At 54.4% G+C, this 17,346-nt stretch overlaps 7 protein-coding genes across 7 annotated transcripts; 2 read left to right on the top strand and 5 right to left on the bottom strand.

The window, feature by feature from the left end:
• Positions 1-139: 139 nt before the first annotated feature.
• On the bottom strand, positions 140-1,184 carry N7459_003181 (uncharacterized protein; the record flags this gene model as incomplete). The annotated part of the gene is made up of 3 exons (XM_056942365.1): positions 140-326; positions 427-832; positions 1,022-1,184. 3 exons carry the CDS (start codon positions 1,182-1,184, stop codon positions 140-142), a joined length of 756 nt encoding a protein of 251 aa, XP_056802248.1.
• Positions 1,185-1,682: 498 nt separating this feature from the next.
• Positions 1,683-3,683, bottom strand: N7459_003180 (putative GTP binding protein (GTPBP1); the record flags this gene model as incomplete). The annotated part of the gene is made up of 3 exons (XM_056942364.1): positions 1,683-2,002; positions 2,052-3,573; positions 3,630-3,683. The coding sequence occupies 3 exons, from the start codon at positions 3,681-3,683 to the stop codon at positions 1,683-1,685; spliced, it is 1,896 nt and encodes a 631-aa protein (XP_056802247.1).
• A 727-nt stretch (positions 3,684-4,410) lies between these two features.
• Positions 4,411-4,802, bottom strand: N7459_003179 (U4/U6-U5 snRNP complex subunit LSM3; the record flags this gene model as incomplete). The annotated part of the gene is made up of 2 exons (XM_056942363.1): positions 4,411-4,620; positions 4,680-4,802. The coding sequence occupies 2 exons, from the start codon at positions 4,800-4,802 to the stop codon at positions 4,411-4,413; spliced, it is 333 nt and encodes a 110-aa protein (XP_056802246.1).
• Positions 4,803-5,832: 1,030 nt separating this feature from the next.
• On the top strand, positions 5,833-7,698 carry N7459_003178 (uncharacterized protein; the record flags this gene model as incomplete). Its single annotated transcript, XM_056942362.1, has 1 exon — positions 5,833-7,698. The coding sequence occupies one exon, from the start codon at positions 5,833-5,835 to the stop codon at positions 7,696-7,698; it is 1,866 nt and encodes a 621-aa protein (XP_056802245.1).
• A 417-nt stretch (positions 7,699-8,115) lies between these two features.
• N7459_003177 (PIG-L family deacetylase) lies at positions 8,116-9,155 on the bottom strand (the record flags this gene model as incomplete). Its single annotated transcript, XM_056942361.1, has 2 exons — positions 8,116-8,783; positions 8,915-9,155. The coding sequence occupies 2 exons, from the start codon at positions 9,153-9,155 to the stop codon at positions 8,116-8,118; spliced, it is 909 nt and encodes a 302-aa protein (XP_056802244.1).
• A 4,466-nt stretch (positions 9,156-13,621) lies between these two features.
• Positions 13,622-15,238, top strand: N7459_003176 (alpha-arrestin; the record flags this gene model as incomplete). Its single annotated transcript, XM_056942360.1, has 1 exon — positions 13,622-15,238. The coding sequence occupies one exon, from the start codon at positions 13,622-13,624 to the stop codon at positions 15,236-15,238; it is 1,617 nt and encodes a 538-aa protein (XP_056802243.1).
• Positions 15,239-16,110: 872 nt separating this feature from the next.
• N7459_003175 (SDR family oxidoreductase) lies at positions 16,111-17,282 on the bottom strand (the record flags this gene model as incomplete). The annotated part of the gene is made up of 3 exons (XM_056942359.1): positions 16,111-16,410; positions 16,489-16,691; positions 16,760-17,282. 3 exons carry the CDS (start codon positions 17,280-17,282, stop codon positions 16,111-16,113), a joined length of 1,026 nt encoding a protein of 341 aa, XP_056802242.1.
• Between the last annotated feature and the right edge of the window lie 64 nt (positions 17,283-17,346).

The following is a 17,346-nucleotide window of genomic DNA, read 5'->3' as shown; positions in this document are numbered from 1 at the left end:
TTTAGTATCAATCAAGGAAATTCTAAACAGCCTCCGGGACTTTCATGGACTACTCATACATCGACATTAAGACCGGAAAGAAGTCGTACCAGAGCCATCGCGAAGGGGCATCCAGCACCAAGCGACCCGCATTGTCCAATTACTCCGCAGTCCCCTTCGGATTAGCATGTCGGGGGTGAGCAACCTTGTTCAACCGCTCCTTCATCTTAGCCATGGTGCTGTGCTTGCCACTTCCACTGCCACTGCTACCACTCCCTTGGGACGACTTGTTCTGGCTCTTGGGTGAACTGTCGGTCGAATCATCTGTAGCCGCATTCGAGTCAGTACTCTATCCGCATGCGATATCAAAACTGGACCTGACGAGGCCATGATCGAAACACTAGGAAGCGGAGGGACGAAGCATGACACTCACTCGTCTTGCCATACCTAACATCCTTGAACACGGGCTTGTCACCCTTCGTCTCCTTCTCAAACTCCTCCGCCGGGTGCGGCGGCGGTCCCTGCGGCCCCCTGAGCGCTTCCTTGCTCACCTGCTGCCTTGTGCTGTCATGCACAGTTGAGGGCTGGGCAGTGCTGCTCTCCCCCTCGGTCGTCTCTGTGTTACGCTGTTCTGCGCCGGAGGACGGCTTGTTCTCATTGGTCTCGTACACTTCGTTGCTGGCGCTGCTTGCTGCTGGGATCGAGCTGCTTGAGGCATCGGCGTTGCTGCCAGAGGGGGCTGCTTCAGTTGTCTTCTCTGCTGTGGCGGCGGTTCGTGAGTTCAAGGACTGGCCCGGAAGCTGTGGTTCCTGGGGCGCGGTGTCGTCCTCGGTAGCAGGTGCTTCGGGTTGCTCTAGGTTGCGGTAGAGTCAGCTTACTGTCTCTGATGTTGCGCGCGATCGACGGTGTTGAGTCTAAATCGTAACACATTGCCGAGGATTGTCTGCGAGTGGGCCTTCATGGGAAACATCGACAAAATCCGGCATATATGTAGACATGGCGTCCAGCAATTGGGATATTGAGTATATTCTATCAAACTCACCTTTACGGTTTCCGGCATCATAGGGATCAGTAGCGGCTCCCTTGCCCTGCACGCCTGAGATGGGTTCCTCGCCATGGGGCTCATAGGACTGTTCTGGGCGGGTGCTGTTCTCCCCCCATAGAGCAGTCGATGCTGCGTTGACGACCTTGTTGACGGCATCCATAATATCAGATAATGGTAGGATGGGAATGTAGGGGCAATGTCAATTGTCGAGGTGGTTCAATGGGTATGAGGGGAAGGATGTAAGATGTAGTGGGTATTGAGGAAGATAAGACGGAGTGTGAGAAGACAAGCAGATAGATGCTTAATTCGGAGACGGCCAAGTCAATACGTCAGACACAAATGAATAGTCTCAGTGCCATTTGCTAGCAAAGATACGGATAGGCGTAGCCTCTTTAAGCTTCGATCCAGCCCCCGATAGCTCACTACGTCAGCGGAGGCCAGGATACACATGGCCGACACCACCACAGTGGCCGCAGATTGGCTCATCATGCAGCTGCTCAGAGGATGAGGATGCGATCGGCGTATGGCATCATCTGACGTCATATCACGTGATGCACGCTAATCTAACTAACGATGAACTCCAAATAGAGTAACAAAAGAACAAGAAATGGCTCCCAAAGTAAGGAGAAACGGAAGGTAAGAAATACTAGGCCGACGATCATGCAGTGGGAGTCATCTCCGCCTTCTCTGCCTTCTCAGGCTCGGCTTTGGCTGTAGGGTTGAGCGGGTGAGCCGGGTCGTAGCCGATGCTCTTCACGATGCCAAGTCCTTTCGTCTTGCCCTCGCGGAAAAGTACGCGGTCGCCTGGAACCAGGAACTCAGGACGCTGGATGAACCGAAATGCGACCAAGGCGCGATCGCCAGTTCGGATGAAGGGGCGGTCAATGTCAATGACGGCGCAGGTCTGGCTGACCGCTCCGACGTGTAACATGGCCTGATACTTGGGTTTGATGGTGGTTGCGTGCGATAGAATCAACACTAGAACCACGTTAGGTGAGATTGGGATACGGACTAGGATCAAACAAACCTTCCGCAACAAATTCTCGATACACCTTAGGGGGCTGGTCCATCTTCTTTAAGACCACCATACCCTTGCGCACTTCCTTCCGGCGGATGCGCTTCAGGGCAAAAGAGCCGGACTGGCCGGCAAAGCAAGCGTTGACCTGGATACGCTTGCGCTCGATGGATTTGATCGTGGTGGTCGTGAATTGACCAAGAGAGTCGGGTCCCACAAGAACTGGATCGCCCGCGTGAATCACGCCGGACTTGACCACTCCGGACACTACCGTCCCAACATGAGGAACCGAGAATGTGTCATTGATAAGAAATTCAAAGGGACCTTCCGGGTCATACTGACCACGGTAGGGGAGAATGTTTAGGAAGGTCCGAACCAGCTCCAGATTCTCGCCAGTGACGTTGGATACTTGGAAGATGGGACAAATTCGCTGGCTGACGAATTGCGTCGCTGTGTTGATGGTCTCCTCCATATCCTTGACGAAGATGGGAATTTTGCGCGCACCAGGTGACTTGAGAATCTTTGCCAGCTGCGACAGCGTCTCCTGGAGAATTTGGGGAGGACATATGTCGATCTTGGTGACGATCACCATGACGGGGACATTCAGGGCAAGAGCAATTCCCAGGTGCTCCCGGCTCATGCCGATCAGACCATTGTTGGCTGCAACCATCAGCAAGCAGTAGTTAGGGCTGCTGCTCAGCATGCCAAAGACGGTAGTCCGCAGGTATCGCTCGTGGCCTGCGAGGTCGGAGAAGGAGATGACTTTAGCCGCGCGTTTACCAACTTCTTCCCAGGACAATTTTCGGCCATGGGTGCTGCTGACAATTTCACCGCGGCTGTCGAATCCCATGATCTCCATACCCACTGAGCTGGTCCGCCCGCTCTCAATCTCGTGTTTGTGACGGAAGAGGTTGACTCGTGCACGACCTCGGCCGTCATCAAGGCCGCCTTTGACTAATACTCCCAGCATGGTGCTCTTTCCTGCGTCCACATTGCCTACCACCGCGATGCGGATCTCCGCCATGGACTCCACATTGTCTGCGTCCTGGCGAACTAGCACCTTGCCCCATGCGCCCTTGATGCGGTCATTTTTGACCGGTGATTCCTCTGGACCACCCACATTGTAGGTCACAAGTATTCGGCAGTGAGCCGGTATTGTCTCCGCAGCCTCACGCAGTCGCTGAAGTGCCTTCTCCCACTGAGGGAGGTCGAACCCCATTGAATCACCGCCGTCCTCCAGGCCTAGGTCGAAGATGGTTTCTCCATGACCCTCATCAATGCGCTCCTGGAGCATGCCAGCCAGTTCCTGTAGACTGTCCTCGGGTGCTTCTCCCATCCCCAGCAAAGCTTCCTTCAGCTTGACGGTGCGGGGTGCATCGGACAGTCCCAGCTGGTCCAAGATCTCTAGCTCGGCATGGTCTTCGAGGTCGCGGGACATGCTACCGGTTGAGTATCCACTGTCGCTGGGTGCAGCTATGGCGGCATTGCGCTGCGCCTGCTGCTTTTCGGCATATTCGGCGAACTCGCTGAGGGCCTATGATCATGTGAGTAGGGGAAGGACAAGGCACGTCGCAATGGCGGAGCACATACGAGCTCGCCTCTTCTGCGCTCCTCGGCGTTTAATTTCGGAGCCGTGGTGGGCATCGCTGGTTCGTAGTTGGGAAGGTCCGAATGGAACGAACGATGAGTTGGTTGCTTTTCTGGCGGCTGGTGACGTTGCGGTCGGGTAAAGGTGGATCGCCGTTGCTCTGGCGCGTTCAGACTTGTATTCGGGGGATCATTGCTAGACCTCTGTCGGTGGATAGAGGAGTCGTGAAAAGTAAGGAAATCGGAAAGTGAATTTGGTCTGAAAAGGAAAGGGAAGAGGAGAGAGGAAGATGGGGGACCAGCTTTATCGATAACCTTAGCTAGTTAGTCGAGTCACTCGCTTGAGTCATCGACGGGCCGACATCAGCTGCGATCACTATGCTGCGCCACGGGTTGGAGGACCACACTATGGACTTCTAAAGAAACAATTGGAAACAGATCGCAGTGACTAACAGTGGGGCCTGTGTCCAGAGCGCCGTCAATGGAGTCATTGCTCCGCGGCTCCTGCTACATACGGCGGGAGGGGCCTACAGCATGTACCTAGACGAAATGACGTGGGTCATAAACCAACTTCATGGTCTCGTATCTATTGCGACTGGATGATGGATGGTATCTTTCATTTCATGTCCTCCCAAGGCTCCTCGCCAGACGCCAGTTCTATCATTGATATTTTGCAGGAGCCGATCAGGCCTGAGGGGAGATCAAAACGACGGAATCACCTGGTGGACGTCAGTCAATTCGATCATTCCATTGAATCCCCTGCTCAATCTTGTGGATTTCCGGACTAACCTCGGACAAAAAGCATCTCTTCTTGTTTCTTGATTGTCTGCATTGCCATATCATCATCCCTGGTTAGCGTCACAGTCTTCCGAACCAATGTGCCTTGAAGAAAACCCCCTACCCTTGTGATCTCCTCTTCGTTCTCGTCCTCTTCCACCACGTATATGGTTTCCTCCACGTCACCAAGGACCAAGTTGCAATGACTGTCATATGCCTAGGGAGTCATCACGGTCAGCTATCATGCCGAGGGATTGCATGACAGGGCAGGCTCACGTGGAGGCGGCCCTTGAGTTCACGGTCGCCGCGCAGCTTCACAAAAACAATCTCGTCGAGCGAGAGACGGACGAGGTCTAGAGGCTCAGAGACAGAGGCACCTGCATCCTCAGGGTCGGCCATCTTGAACAGGGAAATGGATGGAGGTGGGGAATTCGAGGCGATACGCAGTTGCGGAAATCAGAATCGGGAGAGCTCTGCGGCATGCCTGATCGGGACTAGCGCATCTGGGAGGGCAGCCGATGAGTCAGCATGTTACCCCGGGTTCCTTAGGTAAGCAACCCCGGCGTGTCAAAACAGCCGAAAGAATGGGGTTACCCGCGCTCTCCACTCGCCCCGTTATTTCCTTCGATCCCCAGCTGGACTGGCTATGCTATCGATCGGGCCACGGCTTTGTTCTCGGGCATCTTTGACTATCAGTTACATCTAGGTAACCTGAATTATACTGTCTTGTTTCAATAATCACAGCGGCTACCTCCTATTTAGTTTCTGAACCCGTAACCTGACCTTGCCACCTCCGCAAGTCACGGCTACTGGCCCCAGGGTCTGACCGTAGCCCAACCGCTCCGCAAAAGCCGTACGGCTGCAGAAGTACCAGGTACTTTCTCATGAAATCCAGACCGGGGTCGAAGTGCAACTCCCATGTCGCGCAATATGCACTCTCCCCTCGTTCTTCTCCTGCAACCTCTGTTCCTTCCTCTCTTCCTTCTCTCCCTCCCCCAATGATTCCCTCTTCATCTCGCCCGCTTCAGTTTATTTCATGAGACGACCCAACTTATGTGGCGAGAGTCTATCTCGCTGGTTCAATCCCCCACGATCGAGCCTTGCAGAATGGGGTCTCCACAACTCCACACGACTACTTGTGCTCAATCTCACCACGCGTACAAGACCATTCTCATCCCTCCTCCCATCCCATCCTCGGCAACGGAATGGCTCTCATTTTCGACGAAAATGTCAAATTATTCATCGCAGTTCCTTTCACGAAATCAATACTTCGAGTAAACATTCGGCAGAAGCGTCAGCTCAAGCATATCCCGAGGAACCCTCGCACATTGCCCTCCCCACGTGGAATTCCACTAAAGAAGAAGCCCACTATGTGCAGAACTTCTATCTAGTGCTGAAAAATGGCCAGCCAAACCAACTCATGACGGCCATGACTGACCCACGGTCGGCGGGACTGGTCGGGTCGCTACCCCGGACTGTCTTCCTCGAGGCGCTCCACCGGCTCTCCCCAGCCCATTTTGTGGAGCCGTTCCGAGACCTCCACCATCCGCTACATTCCTGGGGCACCATGGTCAACGGCGTGAAGCGGGCGGAAGAAATTTTCGATGAATTTGTGAAAAACCTCATCACGATTACTCGCTACAGAACGGCAGCTGGACATGCCTTGGAGCCATCAGAGTATGCACACCTCCTCGACTGTGCCCGCGCAATGGGGAATGGCCCTTTGGCGGATGAGCTGTGGGAGGCAATGCACAGGGAAAGACTGGTGCCGGACGCGGTGTGCTACGGCCACTACATGGAAGCGAAAGTCTGGGATCACTGCTACACGGGGCCGGAAGCATATCGCTTGCGGATGCTTCCCAAACACTATCGGCGAAGACATCTTGATCCTTCGAAGCCCGGCTGGCAGGGCTATCGGACGGCGGCTTTCAGTGTTCGTGCCAAGGTGCTCAGACTGTTCCGGCAAATGATAGAAGATGGGCATCTGGCGGACGAACGCGCCTATATCAATGTACTCGTTGCCTCGGCCCGGACCGGTCACCGGCCAGGAATCCTGCATGTCCTGAAGACAGTGTGGAACATCGATGTCGACGCCTTGAAGGAACAGTCCGACGCCTCCAAGGTGCCACCGGCCACGCCTTACGACCCCTGGTCCGCGCTATATCCATCCGAGAAATTGCTCTTCGCTGTTGCGCACGCTTTGGGCATAACTAATGATATCACGGGGGCCATTCGGACGATTCACTTCATCTCTGCGTCTTACGATATCTCAATCCCTGAGAAAGTCTGGTACGAGTTGTTCGAGCGAGCATATGTACACTGCAGAACCAGGACCCAGAGAAGCCCACACGAAGACGATGCAAATCAGATTGGAAGAGTCTCCCTCGACCTTGTGCGATCTCTATTTTACACCATGACATCTGAGCCCTACAACGTCACTCCGACTCTCCAGATGTGGCGATTCATGATAAATATCAGCATAGACAGCGGTAGCCTGGAGGATTGTAAGTTCCAGCTACAAGGTGCATACACCCTCCTGAAGCAAACGAGGAAAAAGCAAACCGACGCACGAGAAATCGTTCTGCGATGTCTCCAACCAGCTCTCGATGCCGCCAAAGCACAAACGCAAGCAGGAGCCAGGAAGCCCTGCACATCCCTCTTCCAATCACCTATTCTCGCCGAAGCAATCCAGGCGTACGACCTCCTTCGCCTGCAGGTCTACCAACAAGAGCATATCTTCCGGAGCATCCTTTACGTCGTATGGCGAGTTCGACAATGGGCAGATACATCCGACGAAGAGTGGCGGTTCCAAGAACGGCCAAAGCTACAGGAAGAATGGAGGGATTTCCTGCCAGAACGCACGAGGCTTTCTTATGGCGAACACTCCGGCGAGCTCGATTTCAAGGGCCGAAGTAGCATCAAGGACCGCCCCTGGCTGGCCGATGGGCGAATTGCCGTGCGGCGAGACATAGACCACACGGAACTGTTCTATACTAGCGACGAGCGCCCCTTGTCGGAAGAGAAGATTTGGAGAAAGCTTTCTTCGCGACATCCCTACCTTGACAAAACAATCGCGCCGCTGGACAGACTGTTCACTTTCCAACTGCCACCTTCCAAGGAGTTCAGCGAGAGCCTTCGCAAGCTCCGTGGGTCATGGGCTGAGTACCCCGAGGATCACCCACTTTCGACGAAGAACAACCCGACCGGTGGATTCTATGGTCGGCTGGCAGCGTTGAGTATGCTGAAGCCCACGGACCGGGGAGTGTATCTTCTGGATGATAAGTCTTGGATTTAAGGCTTGGCGTTGCGCGATGTGATTCAAGTGAATTGAGCGGCGTATACCTGTATACCGTCGCCGGTGCAGTCGGTCATACTATTATTGATACTCATGCATTTGTAATTCATTCCAGTAGGCTTTGTAAAAAGGTATGCAATGCATCATGATTTTGGCTTTACAGTTCACTTCCAGACAGCCAAGCCGCAGACCAGTGATTACACCATGGTAGGACTGAAAGGGTTATGTTCATTGAGTATTTTCTCGAGACGGGCTCACAAGAAGGAAAGAGCTGTGTACAAGGAGCCATGGCACGCTCAATTCCGTTAAATAATATACATACCGGCGTTGGTTAAGACAGGGGGAAACATGAGTCTAACCTAATCATACATCCACCCGACAGCAGAAGAGGGGGAAGCCAGCATAGGTCACGCCCACCTAGACTTTCTCCCGCTTCAGATCGTTCACAGTCATGTAGCGCCCGATCGAAATCCACCCCCAGCGGAACCAGACCATCTGACTCTGATGGCACTTGACCATAGCCGCCTGCGCAGTCAAATAGTCACTGATCGAGTTGACAAACAGCAAGCGCGCGGGGTCGGCGTTGTCCTTTTTCGACCCGCGCACCCCGGCCCAGATATTACTCGCCACACCCTGGAGCATGGAAAGCGGCGCATCTAGCACACCGACATACTTGCGGAAGATCGACGTGGACGTCAGCGTGTAGAGGGTGACTGGACACGTGAACCCAGCCTTGTCCTTCATCAGCGCGCGCAGGAAGTGCACCGCGCCATGGTACAGCGAGCGATGGTTCGGGTGGTTGCTGATGCCGTCGCTATCAAAGGTGAGTAGCACGTCGATGGTGGCAGTGGGTGCTTCCGTCGGGTCTTTCTTCGCGGCGCCGTTCAAGGTCGCCGCCAGCTCGGGCGCGAAGGCTGAGGCTAGCAGCGCCGAGACCTTGTCATCTGGCCAGTGCGTCGTCATGCTATCCGGGAAGCGGGCCGGATCGTCGACGATGAAGACGTCGGCTTCGCTGCGCAGGCCGAGCTGCAGCGCGCTCTTTTGCAGTTCTTTCTTGCGGGTTTCGCCGAGGCCATCTGCGTCGCCTGTATCGTTACCGAGGGGAGCGGGTTAGCCGCGGGGTCCATTTGTAGGGAATCGGTTTCGGGTGGGTTATTCCCCGTTCGGGTTTCTTGCGAGATCTCATTCCCTCTTTTTTTTTGGGTTTGCGACGTACCGGTACTTAAACAGAGGATCTTGAGATGGTTCCCCAACTCGGGCTTGGTGAGCGCCAGCACCGTTGGCGCAAAGAACATGGCCTCGTCATCCGGGTGCGCAATCAACAGGCAGATGCGCTTGTTGTGGAGTCGGGGGAAAGAGCGCGCGAAGGGCGAGGCCGAGGTCGACGAGAAGGTCCAGAAGACCAGCATGGCGGCAATTGCCACTGCGATCGCGGTCCAACCGAACGGGGCCGACATGGTGATAGGGGATGCGGGGTGCCGGGCTCGATTGAGAGCTGGGATGATACCCGGTCTTCGTGTCGGGTCCCTTGTACCGGGGAGCAGTGTTTCCGGCGACGACTATTAAAGGCGAGGGTCCGGGGTTCTCGGGATCGGAGAGGGCAATGCAGTGCAATTGCACACGGGTGGATCAGAACATACACTGTAGCAGCTCAAGGCCTGTCACGGTGGGGTATGCTCAGCGGACATCCATCCCACCCGGCGTGGGTTCGAATCGCGAGTCAAAGGCGGGAGCAACACAAAAGAGGACGAGGGCAACTAATTGGGGCGGGTGGATACGTGACCCATGGGGTCATCGCAGGTCAACTCGGAACAACGGAGATGCTCACGCAGCCATTGCCGAAAGAACACGGTGGCAGGAAGCTCGCGACGGACAAAAAGGGGGCAGCTCAGATGATGATTCTGCTGGCGATCCCCCGGAGTGGAGTGTCACGTGGCTCCCAGATCGAGTGGCGCGTTGGTGATAACAATAGCAAGTTGATCTCCATCGAGTGGCATTGCTTTTCCTGCATGCAATCCTTCATTGACATGCATATGCTTGGATCTCTGCATGGGGCTTATCTGGTCTGATTGTATTTCGCCTCTCCAGGTACTCATCCATGCCGTGTGGAATTTCAGAGCTAACGCCATCCTAGATGTCAACCAGAGCACCCCATTTCCAATACACGCGGGTCTCACGATTAACCTCGGAATGGTGGCAGATCGTGCATTGATTTACCTGGCGAGCACGGGCCCTCAGGATCTAACGGCTCTGGTTTCCACCGGAAATGAGGCTGAATCGGCTCTTCACCTGAACATTGAAGGTTGAATAATCTACCGAGACTTCTGGAGCAAAGCAAAATCGAAAGATAGCAAAGACTCGAATATGGTCAGAAGCGGCGCATGCTCCGGTCGACTATATCCGCAAAGATGCTTCGATTCAAGACGCAAGACACCGACTCATCGCAAGCATCAGAATTCCATCCAACCAATGCTTCATTAGCAGATGATTGCTGTACATATCACTGTGGACGTCGAGAATTGACATGCACGGCCACTGGAATCCATGGATTCAGCTCAGCGCCTGATGACTCACAAGTGTCCAATGAACCATGACCGACGAGGTCAAATACCGATCTGGACACGATCGCAATTTGCGTCTCCATAAGAAGAAACCCCTTTTCAATCCCACTGTGTCCACAAGGGCAAAGAAGAGAAAAATCTCTCGACTCCACCGGCTAGACTGTAAGAGAGAGAAAAGCCCGTTTCCCGGCGTACAAGTCCTGCCATCGGGGCTTTCCGATGGGAACTCCAACTCTCACCGCCAAAAGGCCCCCCTTGGCTGTGGATGTGACAAGGCTTGGAGGTGGACACGGTGCTTCTAGTCAAATTCGGTGATGGATCGCGACATCCACCCAGCCCACTTGACCTGAAACTGGTCACCTTTTGGAAGTTTGGAACCCGGGCGCGACAGCCCGTGGCATCACGTTGCCCCGGGCCGAATCTAACCTTTGCCGGTGGAGTTGGCCGCGAACAGAAAATTTCTGCTTCCCGCTTTGCGACGGGGACCCGGAGGGGGGGGGGGTCCGCAATGTTACGATCGGGAAGGAGAATGAGAAATCATAAGAGTAATCAGAATGGGTTAGACAAGAAAAGAATGGTGCCATTGAGGAACTTGGGGCAGGAGGGATGAGACAATCGGCGAGTCGAGCGACGTCAATATACCAAATAGTCAAGTATACCCGTAGTACTATAATGATTGGAGATGGTTCGCTAGAATCCAATCGCAAGTACTTGCCTGTCTATATACAGTACAAGCAAGACTGTCACTTCTGGCTCTGAGTAGTATTGGTCCTTATAGTGCATCCTACTATGTGAAAGCTCCAATCAAGTACAAATTTCTCCGAGATCGACCCGAAAAGGAAGCTCGCCGGAGGACTGATTTGGGATCTTCACGGCATCCCAGCTTCGCCCACCGTTATTGGTTCGTCGTCCCGAGGATGTTTGGGTTGGTGATGGTGTCATGCTTGATCGGTCACCTTGATCTCTGGACAGTGGATGCGAGGCTCTACTGGGAATATACATAAAATACCTACCTAGGAGGTCGTACACGATCAATGTAAACCATAGCCAACAAACACTCATTACGTAGGTTGGAGGGGTGTTTGATTGATGGGGATCAACTATAGAATCATAATCCAAAATCAAAACACGCCGTCGCCAAGAGGGGCCACCTACCCCAAATTCCAGGATCGGATCTGCGCGCCCGTTGTAGCTGTCTATGGCGTGATTGGGGATCTGGAAAAGTACAGGAGTCGTACAGACCAGTGTAAGCAGCCCAGCGAGGCGTGCTCCGCGGAGGGAATGAGTCAAGGAGATGACGCCGTCCACCCGGGTACGCACGAGCTTCAGCACGAACTGCACAGCATTGGTCGCGGGGTTGACAGAGATGGCATGGATCGCTTAGAGGTGGGTGAGATGCGCACTCCAGACGTGAACACGGACTTATAGTCTTGCAGCTATAGCTGCAGCTGGGGACTGACATCCCTCAAAGGGACTATGTGCCCTGATCCCCCCATCTCTACCTAGTCTGTGCATCGTGCGGTGCTCGTAGACGCCCTGTGGCCAAGACGGTAAAACTGTTAGGTAATTAGTGCGGACAGGCAAGTTGATGATTCGCCCACGGGGTTCTGGCAAGCACAGAGCACGTTTTGACAGCTCAAGGGGCTAGACGCTCGACGGCGTGATCAAGAACCGAAATAAGGTCAGTATTTAGACGGAGGGTGAGCATGAGTGTTCCCCTTTGAAGACATGGAATGGCATCACCAGCGAAGGACCCCGCAGTCCAACTTTTTGCGGGGGTGGCAGCAGCTAAGCCCAAATTGGGGCGAGCACAGGCTGAAGACGGGCAAGGATGGCAGAGATGAAGAGACGAGCAAAAAGAAAAACTCTGCGCAAGTGGATCAGGGTCTGTTGCGTCGAAGTGGGCCTGCGTAGGATCTGCTTTTAGCGTGGGAAATACCACTAGTACCAGACTGTACAGGTCTGGTATTGGAATGGTGTCCAGTCGGGGCTGCCCTGGGGCCACGTGATGGGGCCGGATTCTTTGATTTGCATCGATGACGATGATTATATTCACTCATTATAACTATTATTATTATCATTACTAGGAGTACTACTACTACTACTACTACTACTACTACTACTACTACTATTCTCATTACTACAGAATGCTGTCACTGCGTTCATGTCCAAGTCAATGGATCATCTAAGCTAGACTCATGGTACCTAAGTAGATGCCCACAATAGCATTGTCGTCAATCCGGCCAGGAGATAACTTGCTAGTAAACATCCAAATAGTATTGATGGATCATTCGACAATCTCCTAGTAAGCAGAGCGATCCAGATTCCTCTCCTGTCTCCCCGATGCCGGGGGCCTCACCTGACGGGACAAGCCTCGGGCTACAAGAACCAGCGTGATCATCGCCGGCTGCGACTCAACTACGGCGCCGAACCGGCCTCCGAAGGAAAAGCGGGAGAGGAGCTGAGCCACATGCCAGCGAGGGAGTCGATCGCAGCCTCGATCGGCCACTTAGCCGACCGTGACTCATGCGCACGGTCGCTGGTTTGTCGCCGGTTGCCCTGTTGGGGTTTAGTCGGGATCGCAAGATGGAATTGTGGAGGAGCGCGCTGGCGTCAGTCGATTCCCGATGCCCGGGCAAGGCTTGCGTTGGTCTTGCCGGCACTCAAGCCGAGAAGCCGATGGGGGCACAATGGGGGCAATGGCGTGCGCAGTGGGAGAGCGGCTTCGATTTCTATCATGGAAAGCACGCCTTAGATCGTCTCATCCCGATCATAACGAGGTAATGAGATATTGTCATCATACTAGGTCAGCAGCCTGGCCGGTTACGCCATCCTATCCACCATGAAGGACCTGGTGCAATAACGACATGTAAACATCGAGATGTATAAGTGAGAGCTGGTCATTCCTGTCCCAGTGTGGTACTGGTACGGTCACCGTATGGTCAGGCTGCACAATGACGCTGCCGCGGCCCCACCTTTTCCCTTTTTTCTCTTCTCTTTTCTTGTCATTTTTTGCATTTTCATTTTCCAGTTTTCTGGCCAGACCGTCGCAACGAATGGCAACGCGTGGTACCTGGGTTTGGGACAAGTGGGAACCGACTAGAAATTTTTGCTTGCTCTGCTTTTCCACGGATTCGGAGACTTTTAGACTCCAAGCACATGATGGCAGGTTCATAAACCTGCGCTGCCCTCCTGGAACCCCTCCTCGACTCACATCTCCTCCATGATTGATGCAACCGGATCTACTTCACAACTCTTCCAACATCGCACTGCACCCTGATCACTCATCTACACTTCACTCCCCCATTGGCTCTGTCGAGCTCGGCATCACTTTTACACATCTACTCACCGTCGCCATCACCATGCCGGGCCGTCTGATCCCCAACTTTGTTCGGGGCTCTGGCTCCCTGCACTCGTCGGTCTCATCGACTCCCATCCACTCCAACTCATCCTCAACAACCTCGGTCAACGAGATCCCTGGTCATCATGCCCATGGCCACAAGAAGCCAGCGCATGCCTCAGACCGGGCTCGCTCCCCCGAGCGTCGTATGTCCTTCTCCATGGACCACTTGATTCACCCGCACCGAGAGCACAGCAAGGACAAGCGCCGCAGCTTGGGCCGAGGGGGTCGTTCCAAGGAACGCATCAACAAAGATGATCTGACTTCCCCCTCAGCCAAGCTGGATGTCTTGGTCGAGTCCCCTCCTCTCGTCTGCTACGGCACTCCCAGCAATTCCACTGGGGCTCTCTTCTCGGGCCGCCTCCGCGTCGATATCAGCGACTCCAACAGCGAGGTGACCCTCACCCAGTTCGATGCCCGCCTGATCTGCAAGACCACCACCAAGAAGCCCGTTTCCAACCATTGCCCCAACTGTGCCACCCGCACGGATGAGCTCACTTGCTGGAACTTCCTCACCGAGGCTCTCCACCTCAAGACGGGAGAGCACGATTTCCCGTTCAGTTACCTGTTCCCGGGTCACCTGCCTGCCTCATGCAATGGCTCGCTGGGTCAGGTGGAGTATTTCCTCCTCGCCCACGCCAAGAGCGCCGCTGGCGAGGACTTCAACCTGAAGCTGCCTCTGAACCTCCGCCGTGCACTGCTCCCGGGCAATGACAAGTCATCCATTCGAATTTTCCCTCCCACCAACCTTACTGGCCGCGTCGTGCTGCCTTCCGTCGTTCACCCTATCGGCAAGTTTCCCGTGGAGATGACCCTGAGCGGCGTCGTGGACAAGGGCGACGAGACCCAGACCCGCTGGCGCCTACGAAAGATGATGTGGCGCATCGAAGAGCACCAGAAGATTGTCTCCCCCGCCTGCCAGAAGCACTCCCACAAGATTGGCGGCGACGGCAAGGGTGTCCTCCACCAGGAGACCCGCATCATTGGCCACAACGAAGAGAAGAGCGGCTGGAAGACGGACTTTGACACCGTGGGCGGTGAAATCGGCATGCAGTTCGAGGCCAGCATCAACCCGAGCACCAACCCAGTGTGCGATATTGAGGTCCCCGGCGGCCTGGAAGCCAAGCACAACCTCGTCATCGAGCTCATCGTGGCCGAGGAGTTCTGCCCCAACCGCAACACCCGTCTCATCACCCCCACCGGCGCGGCTCGCGTGCTCCGTATGCAGTTCAACCTGAACGTAACCGAGCGCAGCGGTCTCGGCATCAGCTGGGATGAGGAGATGCCTCCCGTCTACGAGGACGTCCCTGCCAGCCCGCCCGGATACACCAAGCTCGACGACACCAGCGTTATGGAGGACTACCGCGGCTCTCCGCTTCCGCTGCCCGACTATGAAGAACTAGAACGGATGGAGTCACTCCGCCTGGACAGCGCCTCAACACACTCTTCCGCCCAGTCTATCCGCGGCCGCGTGCGTTTCACAGCGGACGACCTGGTCACCGACCAATCCCCCGCTCCCTCTCAACCCGCCTCTCGCGCCGCATCTCGTGCGCCGTCGGTCGACTCATCCCGTCAATGAAAACCCGCACTTTTGCGGTCTCTACACTCTGCCACGACGTTACGATCCCAATGACCAAAGAGAAAAAAACATCCACCCAATTTCGTCCTTGCTTACCCCCTTTTTTCCATTCTTTCTCACGATAATCAACTTCAGGAGGATGATCTGATCATGACTCACGACCCTCCAAGACCTACCAGAGTTTCTTTTTTCATTTTTATCTCGTTGCATGGCGTTTAACCAGGCTTGAAGGCAACAAAAGGAAGAACAACCTGGAACCTGATTGCATTTGCTTAGCTCGGACGGACAGGTTTCGCTCCACTCTTGCATGATACCCATCACACCCTTTACTTCTGTGAACATCCTACTTCGTTTTGTCATATTTCCAAATTCTCTCTTCAGTCCTAGATACTTGTCTTTGATGACTTTCGGTTCTCAGGCTCGATTTCTGTGCTCTATTTGATACCTAATCAATTGACTTCGGTGTCCCTTTGTCCTGGAACTCGCAAAAAGTAGGCTAGTAATTGACTTCACTTTGATATCAAGTTTAAGCTGCCCAGTTGCCTAGCAGGGATGTCAATAAACCCCGCAGCGCTAGTTAGTTATCTTTAGAAGAGACAGCTCTTGATGTCATGGTCTCCACACCCTGCTGTCATGGACTGGTTCTGGACTTTGCGTTTCTTGACCCCAGTCCTTGCCCAACCCTACAGTCCAAGCACTTTATTGGATAAGAGAGTGAGAGTGGTCCATGCTGTGTACTGCGTATGTACTGTAGATTACTCTAGACTATGGGCTGGTCACACGAGCCATCCTCTTGTAAGATCGAAGAGACTTAATTTTAGAAACACAACCACCAACACAGTAAGCATTATTCTTCATTTTGCCATTTACAATTATGCCTTCTTCTCGATCTCCAAGAACTGCTTCCCCATATCGACAACGGTCTCCTCCAGATCTCGGAATGCCACGCCAAGCACGCGCTTGACCTTTGAGTTATCAATCAAGTACGCGCCCTCAGGCAGCGAGCTCACACCGGGCTTACCCAGTGGCATGCGCTGATCCAATTCCTCCGGGAACCTCAGCCGTAAAATGTCCACGATTTCCTGGAATCCGAACTGTCGAGCACAAACCACGAAGCGCTGATTCGCCGCCTCCGGGACGAGCATGGCCTGGACCTGAACTTTCGCGAAATCCTGTCGACATGTTAGCAGCAAGCCCGGCGTGTCGATCGCGCCAGGAGACAAGATAAATTAGGGTGGCCCGTCGCTTACCCTGACATCCACATAGGCGTGCACGGGGATATACGGGATGGGTGCATCTTTCGTCGACTGGCAACAGAGCCGCCACACCCGGCTATTCGACTCGTTCAGATCCCCGATGCTCGAAATTGTGTGCCGCAACGGACCCAGCGTCGCGGGTGGGCAGAGAGTCACCAGGTCGAAATGCGGCTTCTCGTCTTCGATGAATTTCCACGCTGGACGAACAATGAGAGTCAGGACGTTCAGATCCGCGCGTCGCTTCTTCGACAAGCGCCATGCTTACCGGCTGCCTCGGCGAACTTCTTGCTCGCGCGGTACGCCTTCGACTGGTCCCCATGCAGCGCTTGCTCCCACGGAACGGGGTTCCAGTCCTCCTCGCTGTACGAGTTCCCATCGGTGAGGCGGTCGTAGTTGATCACCGCCGCGCAGGAACTGGTGTAGATCACCCTTTTCACGGAGGGGGCATGCTGGCTGACCGACTTCAGGAGCCCGGTCGTGCCTTTGATAGCTGGGTCGAGGAACTCGCGGTTATCAGACACGGTGCCGTATACGAATGGCGATGCGGTGTGGATGACCGTGTCGAAGTCATTTTGGACGGCAGTGTCGAAGGCTCCCGGGAGGGTGATGTCGGGGACAATGATGGTGGAAATTTGGGATTGGTGTGATGGGAAATCGCGACGGATGTTGTCGGCTTTGGAGGCGGTGCGTACGGTGCAGGTTACATGGTGACCTTGTTGGAGGAGCTCGGAGAGGATGTGCGAGCCGATGAAGCCATTACCGCCGGTTAAGAGAACGCGGTGCGACATTTTGGTGTAGGGTTGAATGGGAATTGCTGTTTATTGGATGATGGATCTTTCCACTTTATGGGCT

The sequence above is a fragment of the Penicillium hispanicum genome (genome assembly GCF_028827665.1).
Source record: "Penicillium hispanicum strain IBT 35686 chromosome Unknown utg000003l_segment0_segment0, whole genome shotgun sequence".
Taxonomy (NCBI): Eukaryota; Fungi; Ascomycota; class Eurotiomycetes; order Eurotiales; family Aspergillaceae; genus Penicillium; species Penicillium hispanicum.
Note: the sequence above shows the minus strand (reverse complement) of the source record. Positions and strands in the feature narration are given on the sequence as shown.